Source organism: Zonotrichia albicollis, chromosome 2 (genome assembly GCF_047830755.1).
Source record: "Zonotrichia albicollis isolate bZonAlb1 chromosome 2, bZonAlb1.hap1, whole genome shotgun sequence".
Taxonomy (NCBI): Eukaryota; Metazoa; Chordata; class Aves; order Passeriformes; family Passerellidae; genus Zonotrichia; species Zonotrichia albicollis.
In genome coordinates, this window is record NC_133820.1 from 61,693,509 (window position 1) to 61,715,605 (window position 22,097).

Sequence of the window (22,097 nt, forward strand, 5' to 3'; positions counted from 1 at the left end):
TTGATATGTTGGGGCTTTTTTCCAGGAGAAATTATAGGTTTCAGTAGGAGCCTCTTCCTTTTATGAACTAAAGATTTTTAAATGTTACTTTTTGGAATGTGGTTGTTAAAATGCTTAACCTCCTGCATTGGTAGGGGTATGTAATGGAGGCACTACTTACTTTGGAAGCTGCAGTGGACAATCTCTCTGACTGTTTGAAGAACAGTGATCTTTTGACGGTGTTATCACGGTAAGAATCTGTTCTTCTAACTGTATTCTTTTCAATATTTTATGACGTTAAGTGCGCAGTTCTGCAGTCTAACAGCAAAAAATAATTTTGATAAGACTGACCTCATTTGTAACCTTCTGAGAATCAGACTATGAGCACATTTCTGCCAAATTTTGCCATAGTTGAAATAATGAAACGTTACAATGTGTTGTAAATTCTACCTTGCTGCCACTTAGCTATAGTCTACTTTAGCATCCTTTAAAAATATTGTATTTTTGCACCTTTGTGTCATAAACCTGAAAATGTATCTGGGAAGGAACACGGGTTCTGTAGTACTGGTTTCATGCAGCATGTCATTCTCAGGTCAAGTATTCCCCAGGAATAAATTATCACGGTTTCTTCTCAGTAAAACTAGGGAGGATTTTTGTACAGACATGGATTTTGTTTGATGTGTTGATCATCTTTATGAAACCCTTGGCCTGAAAGCGGACCTTTGCACATGGAGAGAAGTCACAGGCTCCCTCTGTAGCATGGCTGTTCATAGTACTGAGGGACATGAATGTCTACTTGACTCCTAATAGTAGCAACAGAATAGGTAAATAATTTTTTTAAATATCCATAAGTTACCATGCTTTATGTGCAGCACAAAAATACCAGGGCTGTCATTTCTGAAGCTGTAGGCATGATGCTGTGCCATGGCAGAGCCCTAGAAGTGCCTTGGAACAGAATAGAGAGGAATGAATACACTTCTACTTCCTAAACTAAGAGCTCTTTATCTTTCTTTAGTGCACATTTCAGCAAAGAGCAAGATGGAACAAAGAGTAGGAAACACTCCAGAAAGCAGTGGGATGTAATATACTTTACCCTGACACTTAGTTCCAAGATAAGATTCTGTTCAAGTACTATAGACAGTAGAGACTCATAGTGTATGAGGTAGGAATGAGATCAGAGTCAGGAATTAGCTGTTCTCCAGAGCAAACTTCCCTTGTGTGTATCAACACAGCAAGTTCCTCTGTGCAGATAATTGATAGGTATTGTCTGGATCATCATGGGGTAGTGCATGAGGAGGCATTAGTCATTGAAATCGAAACACCTACACTTTCTGTAAACATCTTGAAGAGATCTTAGGATACAGGCAGGATAGGATGCAATGACAGCAAATTTTCAGAAGGACCTGTATTGGCAAGAGCCTGGGCAAACACATGACAGGTTTCTTGAGGATAATGGGATATATTTCTGGTTCTGATTAAGATTTTTCTGCCCACAGTTACCCAGCAAGCAATTGTGCATTTACCTGCCAGCTGTGTTAAGTTCAGGGCTTGCTCCATTGATGAGGGCATTTTAAAGACCAAAGTTGTTTTCAGTTCTGCCACTGTCCCATTGGGAATTGCCATAAGTCATTTCACAGCTCTGTATTTCTTATCCTCATGTCATTCTTGCCTATGTAGACTGTAGGCTATCCTGCTCTGGTTTGGTGCAGTGCCATGTGAATACCATTTCTGTCAGGTCTGTGGGCCTGAGTCTGTCTTCTGGAAAAAAGAAGGCAGGCTGCAATAGATGCTTTGGTATTCTATTTCTCCCATTTAAATATTTATCTACAGTCTGAAAAATACTTAGCTTGCATCTAATATGCACCCTTTCAAGCTGTGCATTCACACAGTGTAATAGATGTTTTAAATCTTGGTTTCAGCTCATCTTCACCAGATTTATCATCGAACACCAAACTGACCGCAAACCGGAAGAGCACGGGGCAGCTGAATATGAATCCTGCAGGTGGCAACACTGCCACTGCTGAGCGGAGTAGACACCAGAGGAGCTTCTCTGTACCCAAAAAGTTTGGAGATGTGGACAAATCCTCAGACCCACCACGCAGTGCCACACTAGACAGAATTCAGGCATGCACCCAGCAAGGCCTGTCCTCTAAAACCAGGAGTTCATCCTCTCTAAAGGACAGTCTCACTGATCCATCCCATATTAACAATCCAACCAACCTACTGGCCACCATCTTCTGGGTTGCTGTGGCTTTGATGGAATCAGATTTTGAGTTTGAGTACCTAATGGCGCTGCGGTTGCTGAATAAACTTCTGGCTCATTTGCCACTAGATAAAGCTGAAAACCGGGAGAAGTTAGAGAAGCTGCAAGGGCAGCTGAAATGGGCAGACTTCTCAGGACTTCAGCAGCTGCTCCTGAAAGGATTCACTTCCCTTACTACCACTGACCTCACACTCCAGCTCTTTAGTTTGCTGACACCAGTGTCTCGAATATCCATGGTGGATTCCTCTCAAGCTATAGGTAAAACCATTATGCTCTCCTCTCTTTCAGTTTCTGTTGCATTGGCATTTGGTCACAGACCTCAATCAGCTATCTGAACAAAACAAAAATTAGCTATTTTTCTTTGTCTTTGAATATAGCATAATGTAATTTTGCTTTGAACTAGGTGAGCTTTTTTTTGAATTTCATAGAAATAATGACCTGTTTCTAGAAAGTGAATCCATTGCAGAACAATGTTTTGGAGGAGAGAAATCATATCTTATTAGCATTTCATTTCTAGGTCTTTAGCATCAAATAAAATTTCTGATTGGTGACAAAGTAAACATGTAAGGAGATACTGTCAAAACTTCTATTACCTACTTTGGTCAGTTTTTCTGTTCAATTGTTTTCAAACTATGTCAAACTGCTTGATTTTAAATTAGTGTTTTGTGGTATTTTCTCTAAAAATATAAATATCAAAAACTCTTGTACACTCTAGATAAAGTACAATAGCACAATAGTGAGTGAGGAGAGAATCCTGGGTTATAGGGAAATAAGATAGCATTTTGAAATCCCCCATTATTTAGCTTAGGTTGTGGCCACTTCTTAATTATATTTCTTGAGGAGAGTTTTCTGCATTGTTCCAGATTTTTACTCCTCTCTTTTGGTCTGAAACACAGATACTAAGACAAATGTCCAGGCTTGACAATTAAATCATAGCAACCCTAGACACAGCGTAGAGGAATGAATGCCATGAGCAGCCTGCCCATCTCTAAGCCCCTGTGTGGTGCCTGTGTTCCAGGCTTTGATTGGGCAATTCACACATTGAATTGCTGTGACAGTACCATCTGGAGGTGTCTGTCCTTTTCCCTGAATACAAAGGAAGAGTAGGGAAGCCATGATGCTAATTTCAGCAACTTGTTTAATTGTGTAGAATTAGAGGGAATGAACAAATTTCATAGAACAAATTCTTTCTTTTCAAAAAGCAGATTGTATCAAATACAATTAGTCGACTTCTGGGCTCCCACCTGAACTAGAGCAGCTTTTGTTATAGCTCTCTGTTGCAACTGCTGCAGGTATTTCTTCAACTGCTTTGAGCTATGAGTTGGTGCTGAAGATCTGAATCCCAGTTCCAGACAGCACTTAAGCTAATTACAGCACTTGGAACTTGGTGCATTTTTATTACCTTGAACAGTGTAAAACAATGGAAGCTGTGCCTGGCATCTGACCAGAACAGTTGTTTATTAATCAATGCTCACTGAATTTCTTTTTGTGTTTTAGCAGCTGTAGTGAAAATGCCACTGGTTAAGACTGTCAATAAGCCAGTTAAGTGGAAAAGATAAAAATTATCTCTAAGAGAAATGGGCAGTAGTGTTCACAGAAATAAGCTCATGCTTTACAAAAGTATTGTTGCCTAAATGACATACTGGATTTTCAAATTAAGGCCCCTTTAAGACAAATGTGGTGTGGCCAGTGGTATGACCAACTAGACAGGGTCTGTGTGAGTTTATGGCAAATGTTATATTGAAACTGTGACCTTCCATGAAACACCAATTTAAAGATCACTGTGGCTCTTGCTGTCCAGAATATATATTTTATTCTGTATTTTCTTGTTCTAGGATTTCCACTGAATGTTTTGTGTCTCCTGCCCCATTTAATTCAGCATTTTGACAGCCCAAACCAGTTTTGTAAAGATATAGCCGAAAGGATTGCTCAGGTATCAAAATAATTTGCTGTTTTGTACATCCTCAAACCCTATAAATGCAGATGCCTTGTTCTTGATATGTTTTGATGTTTATATTTAATTAGGTTTGTTTGGAGGAGAAGAATCCCAAGCTATCAAATCTTGCACATGTCATGACCCTTTATAAAACACACAGCTATACAAGGGACTGTGCTACCTGGGTAAATGTGGTTTGCCGTTACCTTCATGAGGCATTTGCTGATATTACTTTGAGTATGGTTACATATCTGGCTGAGGTAAGTTTTCAAAAACTTTTCACTGTTCTAACTCTTCTGTTGCCCAGCAGCCCAAAGAGATGAAATGTGCCAGCAAATTACTGGGAGCTCTGCATCTGTTATTTATAATTAAAAAATAAAAGCAGAATTTGGCAGAAAAAAACAGAATTACTTTAAAAAAAAAAATTTAACACTAAAACAATAGCTGATACATATTAAAGCAAATTCCTTCGTCAGCCAATTGGATTTTCCACTGTGAAAGTGAGAAGAAACTGGACATTTATTTAGATCCCATTGAGGAAAATCAGAAGACTAACTCCACAATGGGTTTTCCAGCATAGTAAGATACCATCTGATATAAGGATCTGGTTCTTGATACAAATTTGAATGCGTTCCTCTAACACTGAATGGGGTCATCTTGCTGCAAAGGTTTTCCCATGTTCATTTTCACCTGTGGAGTTTAGTGCTAATGCAATGTTGTTACTGGGGCTCCAAGGTTCAGTTCTACTCTTTAGCACAAAGCTGTTTGATATTGCCCCCCCTGTTGTCAGATCACTTTCAGGACAACAATTTATTACAGGGTTCTCAGATTTATCCCTTGCCTGCTGAGTTGCCTTCAGTCTCCCCTCTCATCCAGGGAGAAGACAGTTCTGCAATCACAGAATCACAAAATCATTTTTAGGCTGGAAAAAACCTTTGAGATCATCAAAGGTCACCAAATCTAACTCTGCCAGGTCCACCAGTAAGCCATTTCCCTCACTGCCACATTTACACATCTTTTAAATTTCTCCAGGGATGATGAGTCCACCCTTTTCCTGGGCAGCCTGTTCCAATGCTGGGAAACTGTTTTCATGAAGGAATTTTTCTGAGCAGTTAATTTAAACCTTCCCTGGCCTGAGACCATTTCTTCTTATACTATCAGTTGGTACTCTGGAGAAGGGGTTGACACCCACCTCTCTACATAAATTAACTAGCATCTGCCAAAGGATCTATAAAAAACCCTCAGGAATTTCTGATACTGGCTAGTCACAAACTTGCAAGAGCCTGAAAAGCCAGGTGCTGCTCCCATACTCGCTTAGGCTCCAGAACAAACTAGGCTGTGCTATGCCAAGCTGCTTCCTCACCTTGCTTGCTCATGGAGGCTCTAAGCAATCATTCACATGACCTTTAGTGATGGTGAAAGCCATTGAAGGTTCCTGTAGGAACCTTAAACAGGACCTTGGGGTTTTTCATTCTCTTTTCAAGTCCAAATACTCTAGAGACCTATTAGAGCTCTTGACATTGAACCCTCCAGAGTCAAGTGTCTTCTTCACAGTGGAAGCTTGTATTCCTAATAAAAATATGCTATTAAAACTATATTTGTAATAAAGAAATGCTGTAAAAAATGGAAATGTTCAAATTCTTTCTCTGCTTTCCCAGCCTTCAGAAAGCAGTTGCCCCTCTGTTTTCCCTCAGTGCTCTCTGTACGGTCACTAGTGCTGCACCACCTCCACAAAGGCCATTGCTCCTGATCCTGCTCCCCTTGAAATGGGTTGAGACATGCATGTGGAGACTCTTTTCTGCACAGCTTCCCCTTGCTGTAGGTTGGCACCACCTACTGTGTCCACAGCAAGCCAGGCAGGCTTTTTACTGTAATTAAGACGCATTCCTCACATAACACCAGCAGCAGCAGGATGACAGAGCTGTAAGCACTGACTTCCTTTCTCTGTATTTACATTGAGTACAGCTCTGTTGAGTCATGTCTGGAGAATATTTATATGGGCATAGAGTAGCTGCCAGTCTGGTGGTGTAGCAAAAGACAAGAAACCATCATATTCAGGCTGCTGTGGCTTTGAATATTTTTTTCCCAGCTTTCAGAATGTTTGCTCTTTTCTTCCTAGTTAATCCCCAGGTCAGGATAAACAATGTGCCCCTGTTTCCTGTATACCAGCTGTGGGATATACTGTCGATTGGTAAAGCCAAATAGGTTAAGAGCCACACTGGGCAACCTGCACTTGAATGTTAAAGCCACACACAGCCTCAAGCTTTAACATTCCTGGTTCAGTCCCCAACCCTTGGGACAGAGGGATATTGTGAGACAGGCAGTGCTTAAGAATAACAAAGGAAATTGTATTGCAACAGTGACCCTTTCAAACACAGGTGTAGTTTCAGAATGAGACACTGTACTTAATTTAAGTACTTAAATTAAGACTATGAAAACAAATGCTCTCAGCACAGTAAAAGTTTCAATTATTGCCACTCAGATAAAATTTTGTTTTTAACCTGTTCAATGGGAAGTCATTGCTTGTCATCAAGGAGTATGATTCCAGCACAAAATAAAATATTTGAGCTTTGTTATTATGCAAATCTCACAGTGACAAGTAATGCTCCTTAATTAGTTTTACATATTCTCCATTAATGAAAAAATTTTAATTTCTTCTAGAAAACAACTGAGAGGTCTCAATCTACAGATGAGGAAAAATCACTATTCAGTAGTGCAATAGAACTCTCAACCTCCAAAACCAAAATCAGATCAGCATACAAACATATTACTGAAACCTTACTTTGGTTTTATGCTAGATTTTTTCAGATTAGTTTTTGAAATTTAAACTTTAATTATTGCAGCACACTTATTCTTGGCATATCTGAATTGGCATGTTAAACTGGTGACTCATTAAGTCCAGGATCATGTTCGAACTTAAGTAGCTAATGTTATTAATAGAGAAGAAAGGACAAGAATCCATAGTGCATAGTAATATGCTTATGGTAGATTTTTCCACCTCCTCCTTGTTAGATGGTGGTAAAAACATAAGCATTTATAACCTGTTCAAAACCAAAGGATCAGTAGAAACTAAACGATCTGTGTTGCAAGAGGAAGCATGCCCTAGATAAGCATTAATCTGAGAAATGGCTTGTCTCTCAGACATGGCTTTTGAAATGCCCTCTTTATTTCCTCTAAACGTTTGTTTGACTGCATGGCATTGCCTCAGAGCTGGGTATCTCTTCACAGCCCCTGTCAGGCTGGGAGGGACAAAGGGAACTGTCTCCTGTGGTAGCACTCCAGCAGCCCTTGAAGGAGAAGGGTCTCTTCTCCACTTTGTTCTGGGGTGGTTGTTGCTTCAGGAAGAGGGCAAATGTTGCTAATGCAGTGTGGAGTCCTGAGACCAGATAAGGCACCAATAGTTACCACACAGAACAAGAGAGGAATCCACAATTGTTCAAAACAGGTCATGTGTACAAGAGTCCAAAAAAAAAAAATTCTGAGAACAGTTGTATTTCTTTCTACAAATACAGTGGAAACTCTTTGTCCTGGAATTCTCTTATCCCAGCGATGTGTTACCAGTACTCCATCTTGCTGCTATTTTTGTTACTTCAGAATTCATATTGCACCAAAGGCATGTTAAGGCTGCTGAATAGCAGCCTTTTCTGTTTTTCTAAACAGAAATACTCTTTCGTATTACAAATTCATTATGTATGTAAGGACACACTTGGACTGCCAACCACCACATATAATCATCTGAGCAAGTGAGAACTGACACAGTCCCCAAATATGTCAGGTTTAAGGGCCAAGAGCTGTTTCAGTCAACAAATACTTTTGACAACAAATTTGTAAAAACTGTAGTGGAAATTACAAACTTTCAGAGATAAGATTCTTATAACAGCTTTCTAAACACCATTTGAGACAAAATTCCCATTATTTCCCCAGAATTCCTTTTCCTATCCCAAAAGAGATTATCTGATGCAGCAGCCTCTGTCAGAGAACAAAAAAAATTCTTTCTGTCATCCAGATACTTTCTTCTAATCCTGCACTGAAATGGCTGATGTGCTGCATGCATCACATAAACTAATTGCAAACAAGGAATCAAACTTTCCATTGCAAGATCCTAATAGAAGGCATTAAAACCCCTTGGTAACCCTGTTTTGAAAAAGAATTGCTAAGCACATTTTCAGTAAAGGTATTTGAGGGGCTGACAGTGTCTAAGAGCTGAAGCAGGTTGCCAAGCCTTTAATTTAAAAATTCTTCCTGTCTATTTGTAGAGGAATAGATAAGTATAATGAGTTTCCTTTACTGTGCTGTTAATGGAATTTGCTCGCTTTGTTTTATGAATCACTAATTGCTACCCACTTTTGCTGATGAAAGAAATCAGAAGATATTTAGTGGGATAAAATAGGTTCCATTTGCGCTGGCATGAAACATTCTCATTCAGTAAAAACAGGAACCTGATCCTTCTGTATCCTTAGAAGGATATATAACAATTACTATAGTCCACTTGGATAAGAATTGAAATTTTTCTCTGATGGAAGGCAGGAGGCAGCTTAGAGTTTTTATAAGCAATTTTTTTTCTAGAATCCAATAACTCAAATAGCCAGTGTTAGAACTCTTTTGTCAGCCTGAATTGGGAGGATGGTGTCTAGTATTGAGGCTCTGATAACCTCCAGCAAAAACGTTCGATTGCCTCTGCAATTTGTGGTGTGGGACAATGCCTGTCACCAGTGAAAGGACATGCTGCCTGCCAGGAAATTCTCAGCTGAGATATTTCACTCATATACAAACAATTCATGGCTGTCTGTAGGCCTCTCGAATTACTGTAACACATATGTATGAGCATTTTCAGGGTTCATTGTGGTATTCCAAGATCTACACTCAGGTGTCTGAAAATTCCAGGATTTAGATCAAGCCCTTGTTTGTATTACTCTCTACAGTAATAGGGGCCAGGGACTCCACCTCCTCCTAAACAGAAAATGTTTCTTTGGCACTTAGAGCCAGTGAGCACTGGCAGTGAAATATATTTGATAAATATTTATTGATGTCTGAATAGTAGTAGTTTTGTTTCTTCAGCAAGTTTTCTTTTTTCTCACTGACTTCCAGCAAATGTAGACATAAAAAATCCTCCCCTGTTTTTATTGGATGTGCTTACCCAATTACAGTATAAATTTTACCTTCCAGTTTACTCAACTGCTGAATGTGTTTTCTGGGTAAGTTAGGGCGGCATATATAAAATGTAACAGGCTGGCATTTGTCTCCCAACTTAACCTCTTTTTTGCTTCATGCCTGTATACCATCATCAGTTGTGAAATTATTGTAAAATGGCATTGTAGAATCAGTGAGTGGAGATGAAGAGTACAGTTGCTATTTGTGAAACTAGTAGCTTTCTGCTTAAGAAGAAATGTCTCAAAATTTTGTTATATTCACTTTTCTTTTAAAAGCTGCTAGAAAAGGGCCTTCCTAGTATGCAACAGTCCCTCTTACAGATGATCTACAGTCTTCTTAGTTATATGGACCTGTCAGCTATTCCTGTGAAGCAGTTTAACATGGAAGTGCTAAAAACCATTGAAAAATACGTACAGGTAAATACCATATTGTCTCTATATTACTATAGAAACTTAGCAGCATTTGCTCTTCTAAGTTGATTTTCTGTGTAAGAATTTAAGACTAGATTAGCAGGGGAGGGCTGCAAGTGTCTGGTGTGGTACAAAGTTTGTAAACATCCTGATGTCTCATGGCCTGTGCATCCCCAGAGAACTCTTTAATTACTAGCACAAGGCAGGTGTGGCATAAGCCCTTCTCTTCAGAGACATCTGAACCTAATTCTTGACAAGTGAAAAATACATGGGAGTACTAGGAATTCACAGAGGTAAAAACCCATGTCAAGTCACCTTTTTTGTTAAATGGGGATTCTGCTATGGTCTTTATATTTATTCATACTGATTAAGACATTCAGGTAGGAGATTTAAAATCCTCTGCCAAGTTGGCTTTCTCCACAGGTCTCCCAGCTTGTGGGCCAGTTCCCTAACAGTGACACCTTAGGCAACTCTTGGTCTCTGATGTTGAAATTATTCTGCAATTACACAGACACCTTGTCACTGACCAAGAGAGGCAAAGAATATGGATATTCCGATTTTACATTTTAATTATGTGGTAAAAAATACAACTGCAAAATGTAAATAATCTTGAATGTGTGTGAATCTCACTTTCTGTTTGCTGAGTAAATATATTATTTCTAGAGCATTCACTGGAGAGAAGCCTTGAATATCCTGAAATTGGTAGTTTCTCGTTCTGCCAGTTTAGTTCTACCTTCCTATCAACATAGTGATCTTTCAAAAATGGAAATACATCGAGTGTGGAACAGTGCCTCCAAGGAGCTACCAGGGAAGACTTTGGAGTTTCATTTTGATATTTCAGAGGTATTTTTGTAGTTTTGTTTCTTATCACCTTAATTCTGTCTTCTCACTGGACTCTCTTGCAGCAGTCTTTATCCTGCAAAGCCTTGTAACTTTATAGAACCAAATGGTCCTAGTGATTTTAATGGGTCCTAGTAACTTTATTGTTAGGAAGCTGCAGAACCGTTTGCAGGATTATAGATTATTTGATACAGATAATAGTAAGCTGTGGAGTTTAAAAGGAAATGCAAGCATAAAAAGGCATATGGCACTATTTGCTTTCCTGTCAATATAGTTCTGAAAAATGCTGAGTATTCTATTGTCAATCCAAGAAAGCATTTCAATACCTGTCGGAAAAGGGCCAAAGTGTTCAGCACTCTTAGGGAAAAAAAATTTAAAATATGCAAGAAGTGCAGATTTGAAATAAACTTTATAAGCTTTCTTATATCAGAAACTTGTGTGGCAATTGCTTTGAGTATTATCCATCCATGAATATAAGCTCTGGCTACTGAGTATGGCAATTGCTACTCAGACATCCACAGTGGAAAATAAGAAACCCACCAAGTGATGTGAAATTTGCTGTAGTCCTTGTTTTATCCCTGTCTGTGATCTTCAAAATAATTTTTTCCTCCAACTGAAGCAATATGGCTCTTCTAAGTTCATCCTGAAGCAGGGTGCTACTGAATAATTCCTCTCTGTTTAAGACTCCAATTATTGGGAGGCGCTATGATGAGCTGCAGAGCTCTTCTGGGCGAGATGGCAAACCCAGGGCAATGGCTGTCACCCGAAGCACTTCTTCAACCTCATCAGGATCTAACTCCAATGTCCTTGTTCCTGTGAGCTGGAAGAGACCCCAGTACTCTCAGGTAGGTAGCCCACTATTCATTAGCAAGTTGCAGTCAGAGCAGCTGAATTATCACATGCTTGGGTCCTTAAATGCTTGTGCCCTCTGTGCCCTGCGCAACCTGGGGGCAGTGGCAGCACAACATCTGACCCTGTGTGCTGTCTTTCTTGGACTCAGAAATGGATTGAGTTATGTCCACCTTCTATCCCAAAGCTGTTTTTCTTTCAGCTCGCAGGAAATGCATCTCTTTCAGACCTCTTCAGTCTGGGTCAGATTTAAGTAAACACGATGCATGAGTTCAAATTTTAGCAAGGGTAGATAGCTTGTGCAACTTTTAAAGTTTTCTTGGGAAATTCAATAAAAAGAATAATTTTCTTAGAAGTGATATTTGATTACCTTAATGATTTTATCTGCCAGTTAAAATAAAGCCATGCTGAGCCATTTTTTGCTCTTTTCTCTTTTTTAATATATTAGGTTATACAGCAGTGACTCAGGCCCAATTCTGAAAAAAAAATTATGCATGTGCTTAATTTTAGGTTTCTGAACTTTCTTTTTGAAGTGATGCATATGAGCCAATGTTTTCTTAATATATTAAATGGAATTTATAGACTAATTTAAATATAATAAACAGCAAAATCATTAACAGCTATTTTTGTGTTTCTTTGATGCATAGTTGCTCTGAAAGCAATCCTTTGAGCATTTAATGACTAATTCTTTGTTTAGTTCCTCCTAATTAAAAATTGCTAATGTATGTTACAGGGAGAATGCGTGGTTAAAAAATGCTCACTTGAGAAACATCTTGTTTTCTAGAAAAGGACAAAGGAAAAGCTGGTGCATGTCCTTTCCCTGTGTGGTCAGGAAGTTGGGCTGAGTAAAAACCCTTCAGTAAGTAGCCTTGTATTGACCAGTTTTTGTTTCATTGTGTCCTAAGCATTGAAAGTGAAGAACTGTGTTTCCCAGGGTTGCTGACCAGATTTGCGTAGGTTTGAAGCCGCTGCTGTCACCGTCCTTTGTACTGGCCCAGGCTGTGTTTCTCAGCAAATGGACCAGGGAGTGGATGGCTTTCACCAAGTAAATCCAAAGATTTACTTTGGGGGCTATGTGTGGTTTTCCTGTGAGAATCTCTGATGCTGTAGATTTTACTTTTGCCATCTCAGTGGGTAGAGAGTAACAACCTCTGTATTAACAATCCAGAGCCTTTATAAAGTAAAAAATTATATTACAGAAATAAAATGGGAGGGGAAAGGGTGTGTGTGTCTGATTTTTCCATTAGACCCTAGTTCTGATGTTACTCTTTAGAAATTAGTGTTATCTGGTGCCAGGAAAAGGGTGATTGATCACCCAGGGTGGGAAACTCTTAAAATATTTATTAAATATTTTCTACAGAAAAAAAGGAAAATCTTCTGAATGTTTTTTAACATGGTATATGTCACTTCTATAATGGAGAACAGGTCCTTTGTTTCTGCAAGACAGGAACTGTTTAATTTATGCAACTAAGTTGCAGATACAAGTATACTCAGTAGGAAAGAAAAAAATACGACTTGTTGTATTTTCTAATCTTGACATATTTTTTAACAACTTGTTAACTGGAGGGTTTTTTAAATGAATTTATTGTATCATCCCCTTGACAGTATTTTCTCTGCTAAGTTCTCTGAATTTTGTTCCTATATATGTATACAAACATCCAGGCAACATCAATCTGCAGCCTATAGGAGGTAGCTGTAATATTCTTGGATGTGTTCCCACAGTATGAAGTTGTTTCTTTGTACAAGTTTAATCTGAAGGCACCTGTCCAACATAAATAATAAAGAGTGTTCTAAAAATACTCAGTGAAGGAATTAGGTGTGTACTGGAAATACAGTCTTCTGAATAACCAATTACAGCTTTTAGGAAGAAACAACCAGAGGGAACAGTTTGTAACAAAAGAAATCCTTTGAATTGTAGGTGATTTTTTCTTCCTGTGGTGATTTGGATCTGATTGAGCACCAGACGAGCTTGGTCTCTTCAGAAGACGGAGCAAGGGAGCAGGAGAACATGGATGATTCAAACAGTGAACAGCAATTCAGAGTCTTTAGGGACTTTGATTTCCTAGATGTTGAGCTGGAAGATGGGGAGGTACAGTATATTTTCTCTGAAATGGCTTTTTTATTAAAACACTTTTATACTCCTTCTGCTAAACACTTCTCTTCTTGTAACATAAAACTTTAACTGCGTAGCTATAAATGTACTTTTAGGTTCAGATTATTTATGATCTTGACTTAGTGTTTATTTCAGTAGCGTAACAGTAAAAAGACTACCACACCCTTCCTTTCTGAATCTACTTTAGGAAACACTGCAAAACTGGTAGTGGAAAACAAAGCCTCTGTTCTAGTATACCTTTTTGGTGAACTTACTTTTAAGTGAACTTATTTTAAATACAGTTAGTAAAAAATTAATTGTTAAGCAAATATATATATTTCCTGATTAAAAACATATAAAATGAAATTGTTCCAAATCTGTTGTTTCATAAGGAACCCTCTGAGACATTAATTCAGGCCTTCAGGCTGCTGTTATTCCTGCAACTGCCGATGAAATCACTTAGAGCTGTACCTTCCACTCTGCTGAGGTGTCTGTGATTTCATCACTTCATGCAGGAGCTAAACAAAATCCTCAGCACCCAGATCAAGTCTTGACAGGTGAAGGCTGTCAGCTCACCTTGGGCTGAAACTGCTGAAGGGAAAAACTGATAAATTTTGGGGGGCTACACCCTTTAACCTTGCTGATATGAAACTTGAGGCATTTCTTTCTATTTGATCAGGAAAAACCAAAAATTAATATCTGTTGCCAAACAAGTCTAACAATTTTGTTGCTGTTTAAAAATTCAGAAATTGTTAGTTGTTTTGAAGGACTTAAGACTCAGATGTCTTAATTGTGGACTTGTTTTTAACATGAATTCTCTCAGTCATCACTCTTAGCCCTGAGAAGAACATGTGTACAGGAAGAAATATTCATTTTTCTACCTATTTGTATTGCAATAGTAAAATAATTTTAGGTAAACAGAACACTCAGGTGTGAACACATGTACATCTGAAATTTTTTTTCCAGTGAAGAGAAAGAATGAAGAAATGGGGAAAAAAAAATGTCCCAAAGTCCTTATTTTCCCAAAGTAGGAATTTCTGTATCAAAATTAGTAGTCTTGGCTCACAGATGCCCATGACTTTGCTAAGGGAAAAAAAAAACAACCCAAAAAAAACCCCAAAGCCCACCAAAAAAAAAAATAAAAAGAGAAGAAAAAAAAAAACCCTGAAAGGGTAGTTGGCAGCAATGGTTAAAAATGCATTAGAGAAATATTGAAGGCACTTCAAGGTTCCAAACAAGGATAAATGATAAAACAATAATGCCACGTTGTCTGGCAAAAATACACTGGCTGCAGTAATTTCTGTGTCTTAAAAGCTTTCAAGGTATTACAAGGATGTAGGACTGCAATTTTGACTGAAGATCACTAGATAATTTTTTGTCCACTGAAATGCAGTAATTTCTTCATTCTCTTCACCACTTAAAATTATACAGAGAGTATAAAATAATTGGGCACGAAAAATCCTTTTAAAATAAATTTACTTTCATGGCCTGTGACTCTGCAAAGATTTTTTTTTATACATGTGGCCAGCTTCAAGACTGAGGCCTAAATTAATTTATATCTTTGCAGCCTTAAGTTGGTCATGAAACAGATACCAAGCTTCTCTAGTTTTATATGAAGTAAAATTAGAAATGTTGAGTTTCACATAGTGGTTTTTTAATTGCCACGGATTGCATTCCAAAGTTTAGTTCAGATTTGGTTTACTACTGTTTTAAAAATAAACTTAGACCTAGTGTAAAAGGCTACTTCTCTAATGACTGAGTTGAAACTGTAACATTTATGTCATATCTGAGTGTGGTACATTCATAAAAATGAAAAAACAGTGTTAGAAAACTAAAGCTAGCAAGAGCAACATCAGTCCTTCAAAAAAGTGCATATGATTTTAACAGGCCAGTGATGCTTGGATCATCCCCAGACAACAAGGTATATTTGTTTGAAATTTCCTAAAGATGTGAAAGCAAAAAATAGTTATTTTCAGACTTTAAAGGAAAAGTTGAAGTTTCTGTGATAATATTTGTTAAAATTGTAGGCAAATATCAAATGTCTATGATGTCTTTGATGCAGTGATTTTACATAGATTCTTTCTATTTGTTTTTCTATCTGTTATATCTGCTACCCAGGAACTTCAGGTAAGAATGCTACTTGAACTCAGATGTGCCAGCATATGTTATGCCTTCTTGCAAATTTATATTGTAGAATAACATCATAGTTTTGCTGTTGCCTCCCCCCTTCAGTGTGTGTGTAGGTGAGTGTGTGTGTGCTTGAAATTCTGACAGGTGCTTCATTTTTTGTCTTGTGTTAGAAATACTTTGGAGGTCATTTTCAAACATTCTGCTTCATTTTAAGTTTGCTTTTGACATGTTCAACAGTCTTCACAAATTTTAAAAGATCTTAATTCTAGTATCAGTGTTTTTCAAACTGAGCCCTTTCTCCTTGTGATATCTTTGTGCATTATGAATGTGTAGAAACTTCATTATCTATAGAGTTTGGGCCATTTGTTATTAGGGGCTAATTATGTATAATTTCTACATTTTCTGTTGTGGCATATTGTCTCCTGTTGCCATCTTCCTAAAGCTGATGTCTGAGACCTCTTAAGACAGTTTACATTACTGCTGTCAGACTCAGTTTAATTGAATAAATAAATTAATTTCTACAGCCTAACTTAATCCAGCTGTATGGTCCTACCAACTTTCCTGGACTCATTTACCCTGTGAGGAAAGCTGAAAAGACACATCAGTCATTGCCAGTTTGGGACCTAAATTTTAAGTTTGTCAATGCATAGAGAGAACTGAAACAATAGAGAATGTAATGAATTGTACAAATAATACAGAAATCAGCAACTACAGAATTTTGCATATCTGTTTCTGATAGTTTGTATATCAGTTAATATGCAAACACAACCCCCAAAAATCTTTGTCTCAAAATGCTGTAAGAGATACATCCATATGGAAATAGTACCTTGCTATGTACTTCCACAGGGCTTCTGCCTATGCCCTACAATATGTGAGTGTTTCCACTAACTTTGAATACTTTGTCAGCACAGTAAGGATGAAAATTTGTGTGAAAGAGGTTTTGCATGGTTCTTACTGCCTCTGTGGAGGAGCTTTACTGCTCTCCCCCACACAGGACTACTTCCCTTTCTGTCTCTCCTTTCCCCTGGGCTTGGAGTAGTAAGTTTGAAGTAGCTGCAAGGGCACATCTGCTCCTTCACCAGAGGGTGGTGACTTTAGGAAGTTCTGTGTGGTACCTGCTCCCTGCTGGCCAGACACACTCAGAATGTGATTGTTTTCCTCTGACTTGATGTGCACCACTGGTGACTTTTCAGATGGGTAGTGGCTTTGCTCCTGCTGTAGATAAAAAAGAACAGTGTCTCAAATATATTTTTGCTCTTTCTTGTTTACTGTGGAAGAAAGATTTCTAAATAGACTACAAAAACATCTCCATCTTCATAGACATGTGTTGACCTCTTGTTTAAATTCAGTATGGTTCTGGGTGCCCCTGTAGCAAAATTACACTAATCCAAATGCTATGGGTATTTGAGTTATTGCGTTTCATCCCTTTCACCCTCTTCCCTCACTTTTAATTCACTCCCCCCTCTAACTGCATGCCCTGGAAGTGTCCCTTTTATTTTTCTTCTTTTTGCTGGCTTCCTTCTTTAAGGAATTGCAGAATAAAACTGCAACAGGAAATATTCCCATAGACATGGGCTGCTAAATTTACTGATGGCTTTACAAGGCATCTTGAGGATAAGGGTGTGATGACAGTCATCTTTGCTTGCTTGCTTATTTATGTCATTTTGTCATTTGTTAGTTCAGTAATTGATGTGTTTGTGGAGGATGTCTGATTGCTGCATGTGTCCTCCAGTGTTTGAGGGGGAGAATGGACAACCAAAGAATTTGTTAAAATAAATAGCTTGGAACTGAACAGTCTTTTAAATCTTTATGATTTAAAGAGTCTGACTCCTTAAGTCAGATGTGTTCTATTCTTTTTCCACATAAAACTACCATGTAATACCAGTCCCAGGATGAAAACACAGTGTTCTTCCAATAATGTGTCAGGATTCATAAAAATTTCAACTTAATTTTCTCTTCATTATAGTGCATTCCTTATTTTTAAATGTTCTTGTGAATTGCAAGGGTTGTCTTTTTCCTTAAAAATATTTGTTTTTGTTTTCATCATATTTGTTCATGAAATGGTGAGCTTAATGTCATGAAACCGAACTTTCCCTCCTATTCAAATTCCACAGTCCATTGCATTAAATGGTAATGATGCAAAATAAGATCAATTTGTGCAAGTGTGTTGATTGTTAAGGAGGTAAGATTGCAATTGAGTTCATTGCACATTATGCAGTTTGGTCCCCATTCAGTAAATGTCTGCGTAGTCCCAAAGGAGCATCACTCAAGTGTTTAAAATCACAACTCTGCTTAACGGGCCTTACTGAACTGAGACCTCTTTCTCAGTCACTGCACTGATCATAATTTTGATCCAAATAAAGCCAGAAAATAATCATAATCAGTTATTTGACAATAATATTGTTTCTTAGACAGAACTATATTTTTTTTCAAATTAATATTTAAGTATCACTGTCAGCTCGAATTTTCACCAATTGATTTGCTTGTTTAAGAGCATTGCAACTTACAGAGTCTTGTTTAAAACAGGCAGCCCTGAACCTTAAAAGGAAACATTTTTCCCTATAAATTTCCTTCCCATTTTGATGCAGAATTGAGGGCTTTCACCTGGGTCAAGTACCCAAAACTGCCTCTGAATTCTTCTGGGGAAACCTTTCTTGCTGTGTAAGGCCCCTTTTGCCTCTGGAGGTCCATGGCAGGAGCTGCTGTGGATGTGGTCCTGCATTTGCCAGAGAGGAGCTTGGCTAAATTTGGAAGGGAGCGAGAGATTATTGCAATCAGGGGAAGGCATACAGTCCACTGGAAATATATACAGTAAATAAATGGAAGAGGTGTGGAAAACTAATGGTCATTTTTATACATGAAGAAATCAAGTGATCTTTTTATCAGTTCAGCAGCCTAACCATTAAGCAAATGGTTACACTATTTGCTTAATGCACTCAGCTTTATGTAACTGTGTGTGGGATCAGAACTGGAAGTCTGATAAATATAAAATGTTTGGTCCATTTGACTGTGTCTTTCTTAAAATGTGAGATCACAGGCAATGCTTATCAGGCTATTCCCGAAATATAGTTTCAAATAATTCCAGTAGATTCAATAATAAACAATATGGGCCTAGAATAAAAGTTTAAAAGGTGTGCTGCTTAAAGTGTTACATTTTTTGTGTAAGGCAAGGGTTTGTTCAAATCTGCTCACCATTATGGTTATTTATATAAAGCAAAGAATCTAAAATCTTTAACATAAGTTTTGCAGTTGAACCATTGGTATGATCTGTGCTTCTAATACTTTCAAACATTAAAAAATCCTTTAAAATAGCTTTCAAACTTTTCCTTTGCAATCACTGCTCTACTGGTATCGAGGAGTGTGTATATGTGGACTTACCAAAACAACTTCCTAAATTAGCAAATGCATGAAAAATATCTAATACTGAAAGGACTGAGTGTTCATTTAACTGCCATTTCCATGCTTCTGCTCTTATCTCCAGGTGAACAAACAAGATAATGCTTATTTCCAGTTTTTACTATATTTTTACATAAAAATATTTCTGGAGCTAACTTTAGTATATGATTAGTTTTATACCAAGCAAGCTGACCCTCTGTCTGATTTCAGGGTGAGAGCATGGACAACTTCAACTGGGGAGTGCGCAGACGCTCCCTGGACAGCCTGGACAAGTGTGACATGCAGCTGATGGAGGAGAACCAGCTCTCAGGGAGCACACCCAGCCTGAACAAAATGAACCATGAGGACTCAGATGAGTCATCAGAGGAGGAGGACCTGACCACCAGCCAAATCTTGGAGAACTCAGACCTAGTAAGTTGCAGACTTGAAATTTAGGAAAAGATAGGCTGGTGGGTTTAAATAAGCTGGGCTTTTCGTTTCCTCTGCCCAGGTGCCATCTATTGAGCTGAAATAGGTGCGTGCATTTTCCCTTATTTGCAAAGGTAAATAAACAGGAATTCTAACACAAGGTTTGAAACACAGGAATCATCAGATCTTATTATTTGCCCTTTTTATTTAATTGATGTATTTAATGTTTAAAGAAATAGAACAAGAATTGAGGTTTAGAAAATCTAAACAGTTTCAGATTTTAATTGCTCACTTCTGTAATGCTTTTAATAAAAATTTTATGACAGAAATATTGAAAGGATTCTGTCTATATGCAAATTAAGAGAGCCACTGTCACTGCATTGTAAGACATTTTCTGCTTTGCATGTTCATGAAAGCAGCATGTGTTAGGGTAGCTGTATACTCAGTTCTTTTGTGTTTTTATTGTCTTTTAAACAGATTATAAATCTTTCCCCATCTGAAGATGCAAATCATATTGACTCACTTTCTACATCATGTGACACAAACTCAGCAGACCCTCATCATTTTAACATGGGAACATCCAGCTTTGATGTGTCTTTACCTGGTATGAATAATCTCCAGGTGTCTGAAGGACCCAAGGTGAATACATTTTTTCTTTCTTTTCCAGCTGGACTGTATTTTATGTAACACTTACAATTTCTTTTGCTTACAGTTCATAAAGAGTTTGATCCGTGAAATCAAGTACATTCTGGCTTCCCCTATCTAGTGGCATACTACAATTCATTTATGCACTACTTCACTTGCTACCATTTCCTTTCTACTTATACTTTCTTCATTAAGAGATTTTATTTATTGGTTCTTAAATATGTTGCACTACATATGCACCAAAATAGTACAAGCTCATCAGAAGACAAGTTCATGAACTGGCTACAAACTACAATTTCAAGGAAATATTCTTTTGTTCTTCATGCTGAATTAAAGAACAATATGCCAGCTCATGTGGTGGGTGTATGGGTGTATTCTCTGAAATATTTTTGTATGTGGGGCCCTATTGTACAGTTGTGTGCCCTGGATTCAGTACTTGCCTTTTGGCAGACATGCAGAAATTTTAAATTCATGACCACAATATTAAACCATCCTGGGGGTGGGGAGGCAGGATTTGCAAGGATACAACAACCATATTCAGCAGATTGTATTTCAGAGAACTGTATCAGAAGAAGAAGACAAAGCAAGGTTGGTAAATCATTATCAGTATGGGGATGGTTTCCTTAATTTTCTGTTCGACAGTACTTGCTCATGAGAGATGAGGTGAACCTACTCCTTTCAGTGTCTCTCCAGAAATATAATCTGGTTTGGGGCAGGCTCTGTGAATTAGTGGCTTGATGATACTGTTGGCTTCTGTCAGTAAAGCTTCTTTGTCATGTCTAAATTGAGTGACTTCTGCAGAAAGAGCAGTTATGAGACTGGGGCAGAGGAAGAATATATCTTCTGTAATCGTTGCCTTTCCTTCTTGCCCTTGGCCCCTCCAAATGCAGCCACACAAAAAATTGATACTGCTAGCATTGCATGTTTCAGAAGGAATGGAAACTTCTGCAGAAGAGGTCACAGAAAAGGAGGTTGGAATTGTGCTGAATATTGAACAAATTGTTTGTGTCAGAAACCACTGCAGTAAGAAGAAAGGACAGGAGGAGGGAAGTGTTTGTAAGGATAGGAAAGGAGGAGAACCTCTCCAAACAGTGGCTGTGGAGAAGGTAAACTCATTATCATTTGTCAAAACAACTGTTGGTAGACAAGTAACCACATAACAACCATAAACAGCAGAAGCTGGCAGAATTTCAGCTCAGGAAGCAGCAGTCAGAACAGACACATTTGCAGGTGGGAACTGCAGCTGATCTCATGCATCCAGCTTCAGTAGCTGTTGGTGTGTATTGAAAGAAGGAACTGAAAATCACAGCTTAGGAGTTCAGTGTATGTCTGTGAGTTTGGAATCTTTACTTTCAAAATCTCTTTAATGTCCCACATGCCAATATTCATCAAAAATGAAAAGCTTTGGAATAAGTAAGTGAAGAATGTAAAATCAGAGCAATTTATTGTGGAATTGACAGGCAAATTCAGCTAGTCCTGGTAGAAATTTGTTATTGGTGTAAAATACAGCCCAGATTACAATTCAGTCACAAAAATGATTGAATCAGTCAGCACAGAATGCCCTATTGGTGGGGTTTTTGCCTCAAAGGTATTTCCTCCTAGTGTGCATACTTCTGTATTTTTACTCAAAATAATTTGAAGTCAATATAAAGAAGAAGTTATCCAGTTTTTAGTCACAAAACCTGAAACTTACACCTAAATAATTTTTACTTAATTTCATAACACAGAATCTGAGCTCTTTACTGTTTCTCTTTTCCTCTGAATTCTTCTTTTGATAGAGCTGATGAGGTGTCATCAATGCAAAGGAATTTTTTTTTTTACTTCTTGGGCAATTTACAAAATATTTAGTTGTTGCTTCATAAGCAAAGCCAAAAATATTTCAACCTTTAAATAGATGCAGCAATTGAGAGAAACAGACTGATTATGTAGCCTCTTCCTAGATGTTCCAATGCCAAAATCCACATATTATTGTTAACAGCACTGAATTAGTTAAACTTA

The 22,097-nt window shown here is 37.9% G+C and overlaps 1 protein-coding gene across 9 annotated transcripts in view; it reads left to right on the forward strand.

Annotated features, from left to right (window-relative positions):
* The window catches only part of LOC102066586 (protein furry homolog), a 223,907-nt gene that overhangs the window by 179,979 nt on the left and 21,831 nt on the right, over positions 1–22,097 (forward strand). For 8 of the 9 annotated variants that reach the window (XM_074535307.1, XM_074535306.1, XM_074535308.1 and 5 more), the window contains 11 exons: positions 135–229; positions 1,899–2,500; positions 4,078–4,175; positions 4,268–4,438; positions 9,605–9,745; positions 10,403–10,582; positions 11,263–11,424; positions 12,213–12,287; positions 13,347–13,517; positions 19,257–19,457; positions 19,932–20,093. In XM_074535307.1, the coding sequence (XP_074391408.1) occupies positions 135–229; positions 1,899–2,500; positions 4,078–4,175; positions 4,268–4,438; positions 9,605–9,745; positions 10,403–10,582; positions 11,263–11,424; positions 12,213–12,287; positions 13,347–13,517; positions 19,257–19,457; positions 19,932–20,093 (2,058 nt within the window). Of the gene's footprint in view, positions 1–134; positions 230–1,898; positions 2,501–4,077; positions 4,176–4,267; positions 4,439–9,604; positions 9,746–10,402; positions 10,583–11,262; positions 11,425–12,212; positions 12,288–13,346; positions 13,518–15,638; positions 19,183–19,256; positions 19,458–19,931; positions 20,094–22,097 lie in introns of those variants that run through there. The other variant, XM_074535309.1, reaches the window with a different exon arrangement.